This window comes from Charadrius vociferus, unplaced genomic scaffold (assembly GCF_000708025.1).
Source record: "Charadrius vociferus isolate BGI_N301 unplaced genomic scaffold, ASM70802v2 scaffold55, whole genome shotgun sequence".
Classification (NCBI taxonomy): Eukaryota; Metazoa; Chordata; class Aves; order Charadriiformes; family Charadriidae; genus Charadrius; species Charadrius vociferus.
In genome coordinates, this window is record NW_009648444.1 from 3,447,480 (window position 1) to 3,457,142 (window position 9,663).

Below are 9,663 nucleotides of genomic sequence, written 5' to 3' on the forward strand. Positions count from 1 at the left end.
CCCTACACGCAAAGTCTGCAATTCTGAAGAACATTCAGCAAAGAAACCCACTAGAGCGTATCTCTGAATATGGGCCTTCAGGCACATGCTGCCCCATCAGCTAAATACTTTTCCATATGTGCAGACTGTAGTGCAGCTATTTTAAGAAGTGCCTGGTCATTCCTCTTCAGTAGAAGAAGTCTGCTAAGTGGAGCTTTCCTCCAGTGCTATTTCATGGAGGGGGAGTTGTGGCTGCATTAATTTTTGATAGCAAATTAGTAGCTTGTCACCATTGAAATAGCTGTAGATGCAGTGAAGAGCTGGCTAAGAGCTGAACTATCATGTATTATTAAAAAGAAAGAAAACAGACCACGCACCTCACAGCTGGCCGCCATATCCAGTGGTGTTGTTCCAGGCACAATCCCTTCATCATAGTCTTTCATATCGTCTATGTCAAACAATGGCTCAAAGTTCTCAACATGAGGATTTGCACCTGGAAAACAAGTGTGCAAAAAAAGTTTCTAAGAAAAGGCTTCAAGTTGCTTTTCAACAGTGCTTAAAATATGTATTCTAAGTTCCAAATGGCCAATTTGTTAATTTAGCTAGTCAAGCTACATTACATTTAAAATTAAGTCAGCAAATAACTTTAGTTGATAAAAAAGTTAAATGCCATCACATCTCTATATAATGCTACTCTCCATTATAAAGAGGGGAAAAAATGACAAGCAATGAGTGTTAGCGCCCAAAGAGCGAGCTATGACACTATGAACTGACTTCCACTCCCATTCTTGGCTCCCACAGAGCGTAGCAGGTACGTGATGAAGCAATGGTGCGGTGCTTCTTTTTATAGTGTCAGAGAAAGTGTGGGTATTGTTAAAAGCCAGAGCAATTAGAGGCTTGGATTTTTGTTTCAAAGGAGAAAAATCAGCTCTAAATGCAATTGAAAAAATGTTCCAATAAATATTCAAGATTAACTCTTCCACAGTGATATGAAATAGGAGACACTAACAAGCTCATCCTTCAGTGACCTATTTTTTTTGTTTTTAAAGCAGTCCAACACTTAGCCCAACTATGTAACGAGGTCTCTTCTCTGCTTCGTTAGCTATAAAAAACTACAAAAGAAATAATCAAAAAACTTTCAAGAGCACTCTAGAGTTTTTTCCCTAACATATTTGCTTTTTAGCCATTAGATGGTGCTAAAGAGTAGTATAGCACCTGAAAGTAGGACTTCCCTGAGGAAAAACAAACCTCCGTGCTTTTAACATCTAATTTCTTCTGCTCGTTAAACAAGTTCACTGGCACGTTCTTTTCTGCTTGCAGCCTTCAACCTGAATTATCACTGTGAAAGAAAACTCTCCAGCAAATACCTATTTTCATACCTGCTGCTTTGAGAACTGCTGCCAATTTTGTAGAGCCCCTTCCAGCTGCTATGTGAAGCGGAGTTGTCCCATCATATGTAGTGCTGTCCACATCTGCATCACCCTAAGTTTTTATTGAACGACAAAAGGAAAAACGTTACTCGTCTATACAATACAGCTGCAGAGACTCACGTCTGCATAAACATTGCTACTGTGCAAATAAGCACAATTCCACACCTGTTTGCATAAAAACTCTAATCATTGTCTGAAAAGAAGGAATTAGAGAGTTAACAACAACTGTCTGCATGCAGGAACAGATGGTGGTTGTGTCCAACAGCGTTGCAGCAGGAGGCACAGCGTATAAACCCAGATAGGTCAGGTAGGTAGCAGCCACCTCCTGTCCCATAGGATAGTTCTGCCATCTGATCACCCGTGGGGTGTGGAGCCTGAACTGGTGTGCACAGAAGTCTGCCCTCCTGCCGCTCTTCAGGAGAGCAGGCAGCTGGGGGCACATTCATACACAGATAGCAAGGAAAGCTACTGCAGCCAGCTGTGGATGTGTAGAACTAAGAACACTAAGATCAAGGGGTTAAAAAGATGAGACAGATATTTATATACACACACGACTATCTCTCTATGCATATCTGTATACACATTCTACTTCACACAGATGAAGTAATTAACTTGTTCATACGCAGTTTTATTGGCTGCTGGGATTACTCGGTGCAAATTAAACACAGCATATGCAGTCAGGTCAGGGTCACAAGCTGTAAAATCCTCAACTTGGGCAAAAGGTTCACCAGCAGTGCTGAGCAAGTAATAATGGATAACATTAGCAATAATTTTGCCATTATACCAATTCAAGTAATCACGTTCATAAACAGGAAAAACCCCTTACTTCTGTTGCTCTGAAGCACTTAAAGATTTTCAAGAGTTTTTAAATATGTAAGTGAAAAGACCTGGGAGAAAGAAATTCTGCCCTTACCTCCAGCAAAAGGCAGCCTGCCAAAGGGATGTTCTCTTGTTCAACAGCTAAATGCAATGCAGTTCGTCCAGATTTTTGTTCCTGAGCATTGACGTTAACTCCGGCAGCAATCAGCTGTTTGAGGCAGGACATGCTATTTGCCATCACCACCATGTGAATTGCACTGAGACCTACACAAAACAAGCCCCGTCCATCACGTGCATTAATATTTGAAAAATACAGAAATATCAGAGTAGTGAGTTTTGAAGTGGCCGCATCTATGAGAATTGTAAAATGAGTGGGAGTTAATGCAGTTATCTGAGCAGAAGTGACCTATTTTGCCTGCTTGTACACTAAAAGATGGTGATAATAAAAATGTTCTTTGTGCATAAATGGGAACTAGTTGTGTTATTGATGATGAGACAAAGCCATGCATGAAAAAAGAAAAATAATTACAGATTACAAGGTGGAACAGAGGCAGGAACTAAAGACCACCTCTTTGCCTCAAAGGAGAGCAGCCTTAAAAAGAAAATCTGCATCTTGGTACTAAACAAGTAGGTACCCTGCACTGCCCCCATCTGCTACTGAACATCCTGTCTAGAAACAGTCTGAGGAATCATTAGTAGATTTTAGTACCGCCTCCTGTAAGGTCACACTGCCCCGTCGCCTCAAGATTACCTGCACCAGCTCAAAAAGAGAGTAACAAAGCTTTGTATTTAAAAGCAAACAAACCAACCCCTCTCTCTGAGGTACGTAACTCAGTTTTTTGATTCCCATAATGACATTTTTAGGTCACACATTTTACAGTCTACTAGAGCAGGAGTACTAAATTCAAAGGACCTGTGCCACTGCCAAAATGGGAGAATTGTCTCTTTGTGGTTATTTTATAGGTTCTAATTCTTCACGGTCACAAAGTACCAGATATGAAACTTGACACTGGTCCAGAAATTATTTTTGAGGGGATTTCATTCACTAGAGAGGAGGAAACGTTTTCTTCTGGGGGGAATTTTTTTAAAAACAGTGGTTGCATAAGGTATCTCAGGAGGAACACAGTGCTTGAAGTTTTGTGACATTAAAAAGAATATACAGTAACAAAAATTCAAATCCATACTGTGTCACATGGCCATTACCAATCTTGTCTGTATAACCAGAGAACCTACGTGCCTGTGTTCTCTCATCTGTGACTGCCGGCATGCAAAAGCCAAGGACAAAGCATGGTCAAAATGGTGAAAGATACTCTGTCCAAGGTCTGTATCTACCTGTGTAAAAACACCGTTGGCAGAAATTGAGGTGTGCTTGTCCAGTAGGTAAGCATAAAATACAGTCATTATCTTTCCATACCTTCACCGTTGGAAAGGTTGACCATTGGAGATATCTTCTTATGCTTGAGGAGTAGACTCAAAATCTTGTCATCTCCTTCAGCAGCAGCTAAATGTAAGACAGAATTACCATGGCGATCCAGAAGGCTGACATCTGCTCCAGCCTTCAGCAAGTCGTCTACCACCTCTGCCTGCTTTGTGATTACTGCCAGGTGTAAGGGAGTCTAGAAGTGACAGAAGTAAACCATGAGAAGATAAGCAACAGCTACATCACCTCTATAGAAACCTCTTCAGCTCATAAAGGCTCCTACTGTGAGAAGATGTTACTCCACTTCAAAACTAACAAATGAAAAGCTTGCGTATGCCTACATATATTTTTTTCTGCTGCATACCACAAACAGGGTTTCTACTTATTGGAAATAAAAGCTGCCTTGCTCGTGTCAGCAGTTGGACTTTGGGAGGAACAAAGACGTTGCCTGCTCTGTAAGCCAGGGCACTGACCTGGCTCTGAGCTTTGCGGTGCAAGGGACTCGGGAAATGATGTAATCCCTGTGCCGCCCAGACACCGTAACCCTGCTTCCAGCTGCCCCATGGCCAAGTTCATGCCACAGAGGGAGCGTCTGCGCTTTCCAGGGCCTGCTCAAACCTGCCTTTGGCACTGAGCTATGCTCTAAGTTTCCTCCTCAATAGGGGGGTCGCAGCCGTGGGCTTAGGATTTCCTTATCCCCCCAAACGACTCTGCACAGAAAAGAAGAAAATCTCGTTGTTCTGTGCATTTGTCAAAGTGCAGAACAACTGTGCATTTACGCAGTGTGTGTCTAGCTAGCTGATTCTATTCACACCTTCTCCATTTTGGTGCAAAGACACCTGCAGCACTGAGAAGCTTTTGGGCCGAGAGTTTTCCAGAATTTCCAAAGGTCAATTGTATACTGCATTCTTCACAGTCTTGCCAGTGAACGGCATCATGCAGAGCATACTCAAAAAGGTACGTATTTAAACAGCAAGCATTCCAGTAAGCTTTGGGAAATTGTATTTCCAACGCTGAAATAATTTAAAAACTGCACAAGATTCCATCTCATCACCCTTATATTAACAGAGGACTGAAAAAAAACCCCTAATTCCAGCTCTGTACAATAAGCTTGTGTTTGTCAATACATTTGTCAACATATTTGCAATTAATTACTGAATCTATAGGGCACATGTATGATTCAGCTTTCAGAATACCTGTACAGAAGGAAAATCCTAGCCAAAGCCTACATTCCCTCCCACCACTGGCTTCAGGTTTAAGTAGAAGGTAGGAGGAGCTGTAGAGGTCCTGGTAGTTAAAGATCTATTGTATGGAGCGCAGCTTTGCTTCCTGTTTCTGTTAAACACAGGGCACAGAATTCAATTCAGAATCTTCTGCTTACTTTCATCAGCCTCCACATTTCAAACTTGCTTTACATAAGCATACAAATGAAACGCGAAAGAGAACAAAAAAGTCAAAATAAACCGTCTGGGACTATTTGTGTAGAATAAAATGCTGCCTTTACTGTTCATAGCAGAAGAAATGACACAAATGTCAGAGTGCTGCTGTGTAACACCCAGCTGGTTACCTCTGGGACAACCAAATGGTACACGCAGTTGAAAAGAGATTCGTTTCCAGGCAGGTTTCCACAGCTCTTTTTAAAGCCTGTCTGAGTTACAATACAAAAACCTCAGACTCTGTCACAGATGAAGTTGAGGAGACAGGATTGTGCCTGGCAGTGAAGAGTTCTTTTCCTACTAGGTAAAAGACATGGGGATGGGATTTTTTTTTTTTTTTTTTTTTGCTATAATGCAAAACTAGAAATGAAAGGGAAATTTTGGTGCTCATGTCACGGGCATAGTTTGTTACAGCTTCCACATGCCTACAGATAACTGGTGATGCACCAACTGACTCATGATCTCAAGATATCCCATGTTAGAAAGGTCAAAGAGCCCAGATGGCACACTGTAATCCACACCGCTGATTAAATAACAGCAAAATGAAATAATGAAGATATGAACTGAAGAATTTTGTATTTTTGGCCTGTTCTATGATTAACCCAGGGAGACATTTCTGTAAACATCAAGGGGAGTCATGAACTAAACCAGTGAAAACAGTATCTTTCTCCTCCACCAGCTTACAATACAGCATTGTGTTTCTAAACTTGCTTTCCTCACAGTCTGATCTGGGCTCAGTCCAACGAATAGAAGAAAAATAAGACAGACTGTGGTAAATTCTGTAATTTCTTTTTTGCTGGCTGAACAATCAACAACACTTACACCACCACAACAGCTTACCTGATAAAGGTCGTTTCTCATGTTAATGATGTCATTATAATTCAAATCAGGTATCACTTCCAAGAGGTTTTTCACCAGCTCAGTGTGAAGGTGGATAATTGCTAAATGAAGGACACTGAAACAAAAAAAACCCCAACAGATTGATAAATTTATACTATTTTCAAATGTATTAAAATTTTTTTAAGATTTTGCTGTAGATCTGATTGAATTCTAACCAATATAAACGCTTGACTATTAGAGGTCATGATTTCAGCACTACATATCAGAACTTAAAATGAATCCCAACATTAAAAAAACCTAATCAGAATGTAACTGTTCGAAGGGTCAATGACAACAGCAGACTCAGGATGACTTTTGCTGGCCCTGAGCATAACTTAACTACTAGTCTAATAAATACAAGCTTTGTAGCACAAAGTAATTGTTTCAGAACTTGTCCGAAATCCCCAGATTCTTTGCCGTTTTGGTTTTTTTTTTTCATGTTTTGAATTATGCAGCACACGAACACCTCTTACTGTCAAAACCTTCCTTCAGAATTTCCACAGGCCTCCCTGCCACCAAAGCAGATTTTCCCTTGGGGGTTTCCCCTAATCTGTGGGTTTTTCTTTTCTTCATTTTCAAAAAGAAAAATGACTAAGGACTCCGGCCCGGTGACTAACAGCCACAGGATTTGCAGCAGTGGCCAGAGACATCATGCCAAAAGGAAAAACCTGCTGTGGGACATGAGTGACTCTACATAGCAAGACAGTTCACTGCTTCTACCAGGTTAATGCAAACGGCCTTTCCCGTGCTCTTCTCCAGAGCCAGGTCCTTCACCACCAGCCAGAGCAGCTGTACTTGCAAAACGACACCAAGAAAAAAGCAGGTTGTGAATCCCATCACCCCTCTCCAACAGAGCTGGAGTTGTCCTGTTCCCTTGAGACTTCATTTTAGAGTCATGTTTCAAAACAAAGGCCATACCTTGCCAAGTTCTCCCCTACCAGATGCTGGCCAACTTCTAGACTTGTCTTTTTAGCATATTGCTGCTGACACACAATATCAACATAGGACATGTGGTGTGGTTGTTATGCTGCTCCAGAAATACCCGAATATACTTAGAAAAATAAAAAGAAGTTCCTTGCCATTGGGGGTGTAGAGTCATCTTCAAACTGAGACTGAGAGCACTCAAGACCAGAAGATATTTTAAAAAGGGAAAAAAAAACAAAACTCACCCTCGAAGGGCCTGTTTTATTGGTTCTGGACACTGCCATAGGCAGCACCGTGGCACTTTCCCTCCTTCAACTCTCCTCTGCTGTTCAAACAGTCCCACCACTACCATAAAAGACCTGTTCCTCTGCTCTCTGGTAGATGCTTCTTACTATGCTCGATAATGCTGACATTTTATTTCTGAATCTCACTTCAGAAACAAATTTGCTCTTCTACTGCCTTTAGTTCTCTTTCCTGGAGCAAATATTTTAATTTTACCCTGCCACTACATGCGATGCTGGAAAGACATGCTGACTAGACCATGAAAGGGCAGTCAATTCCATTTCTCAAACAGCCCTACATCAAAAAAACGCCTTTCAGCACCACTGTGGAGGCAGAGTGCTGTAATGCCGTCACTCTTCTGGAGCGCAGTGGTACTGGGACAAATGCAGTAACAGCTGCTGTTACTGAGTGCCCACTGTCAATATACACTAATCCCAGATTAGCGTATTTTGTCTGGAAGCCATAAAACACAACATAGGGTCCCATTAAAGGTAATTTTCGTTGCCTCCATCCTACTTTGATGAAAGATGAGTAAAATTGTTGACAGCAACATTTCTTTAAAAGCTTAAGCAAAAACTTTATAGTTTTTGCCATGTAATTTTAATGATTAAAGTGAAAATTTGGGAAACTGATTTATTAATTGTGCCTTTTTTTTTTTTTAAAAAAAAAAACAACTCCTGTGACAGCGCTGGAAGACAGTCACCAAAACTTTGTTAAAAAGCTGCAGAGTAATTTAGATGTATTACATGCCCACAGATTGAAATCCATTCCAGGACAAAGGTGACATGAGGTTGAGCCTCACATACTTGCAAGTACTTCTTGATTCAGGAATAAAACAACTATTTCCCATCATTCTGAAAAGTATTTTGACTTCATTGAACGCCCTACAAGTCCAAATCTGAGCGGCATCTTATTGATATTTAAATGCAGTCCTACTTGCTCAATACTCCTCTACTCCCTGCAGTTTTTTTGGTAAAACACAGAAGCTGTATTGTCCAAAGTGCTAGCAGATTTTATTGCTAGCTCCTGCCTCGTTCATATTCCGGCTTTCCTCAAAGTAGACAGTAGGTTGCCAATTGGAAACCAAAGCAAGTAAAGTAGCTATCTCCGATTTTGCAGTCTTTAGTGTATGCTGTTTATCAGTAATCTGAAACCTATTTTCCTTGAAAATGGAATAAAAGTAGTAGCCTCTCACAGAGCAATCAAGCAGCGGGATAGCACATCTCAGTCACTTGTAACTTTCCATCTAGCTAGACACCTTAAGGCTTCTATGGCTTCTACTGTACAAAACACTGTAAGGAAACATAAGCGATTTGCACCGGGCCCATCCAAGGCCTGCCAGCTAAAAAGTGAGGATGGGATAATGTCACTCGCTTATTCAAGAGATTATCTTTCCATGTGTTCGGAAGCACTTCCGCTGAATTTGCTTTTCCGTAACTACTAATCATTAGTTCCTCACTGTATTTCACTCTCCGAGTCCACAGAATCTGTATAGATGTAGAGGAACAAAATGGATTACTACTCCAGCTCATGTTACTGAAGGACTGATAAGCAAATATTAGCAGCCAAGTCTGCCGCAAACATTTGTGGCATCTCTTGGAAGACAACAGTATAGTATGGATGTAAGCAAGAGCAAAATACTGTCCTCTGGGAAGAACTTGGGAGAAAATAGCATGGACCCTCCAGCTATTATTTCTATGTCTCCCGGTGCATCTGGAATTTAAAGCTTCCTATGAAGACTTAAGGACTTGCATGGAATAAAGCATGGAATAAAAACCAGAGTGCTCTCCTCCAGCACAATCCTGAGAATCCCCATCAACTATGTATCATGATGAAGGCATAGCACTTCACGCTCAGTCAAGATTTTAAGTAAAAAAAGGTGAACAAGCTCACAACAAGCTCAACATACCCTCAATCACCAGATTACTTTTTGACAGGTACTGGATCAATGAACTTTGTGGTGTGAGTGACTTTTCTGAAAATGTAACAAAAATGTGTAAATTGCAGCTGTATCTCTCCCAAACAGCAGAAAGGAGAACGATATTTATTTGACTAGAGCAATGCTGGAATTCATGATCGGCACCCGCAGGGAACAGAACAAATTGACTGCACCATTCTGCCACCAAAAGCATAACAAGAGGCCAACTTACTTGTCTCCATTGTCATCCTGGACAACAGTGAGATTACGCTGACCCGCCAACAGCATCTTCACGTCTCCAGTCACAGCATAATCAAAGAGAGCATTGCAGTGGCGCTTGGCAAGCTGCATCGCCTTCTCCAGGAACAGACCCTCTGCAACACAAAGTTTTGTCTTCATCAGTTTGGTTGTCTTCCTTGCAACACCACCTTCTTTTGACAGGCATTTGTGCTGCCAAAGAAATACGAAGTGCAGACCACCGAAACATTATTTACTGATTAACTGAGACAGGTTGCTGATTACTCCTGAGAGGTAACGGATAGGGGGAACGAGTCCCTTGGAAGAAAACCTAGGTGC

At 41.3% G+C, this 9,663-nt stretch overlaps 1 protein-coding gene across 1 annotated transcript in view; it reads right to left on the minus strand.

Annotated features, from left to right (window-relative positions):
• Positions 1 to 9,663, minus strand: part of NFKB1 (nuclear factor of kappa light polypeptide gene enhancer in B-cells 1) — a 45,963-nt gene that overhangs the window by 3,022 nt on the left and 33,278 nt on the right. The window contains exons 14-19 of the mRNA XM_009885509.1: positions 9,320 to 9,461; positions 5,925 to 6,039; positions 3,643 to 3,844; positions 2,323 to 2,492; positions 1,359 to 1,461; positions 357 to 472 (exon numbers count right to left, since the gene is read on the minus strand). Of these exons, the coding sequence (XP_009883811.1) occupies positions 357 to 472; positions 1,359 to 1,461; positions 2,323 to 2,492; positions 3,643 to 3,844; positions 5,925 to 6,039; positions 9,320 to 9,461 (848 nt within the window). The remainder of the gene's footprint in view (positions 1 to 356; positions 473 to 1,358; positions 1,462 to 2,322; positions 2,493 to 3,642; positions 3,845 to 5,924; positions 6,040 to 9,319; positions 9,462 to 9,663) is intronic.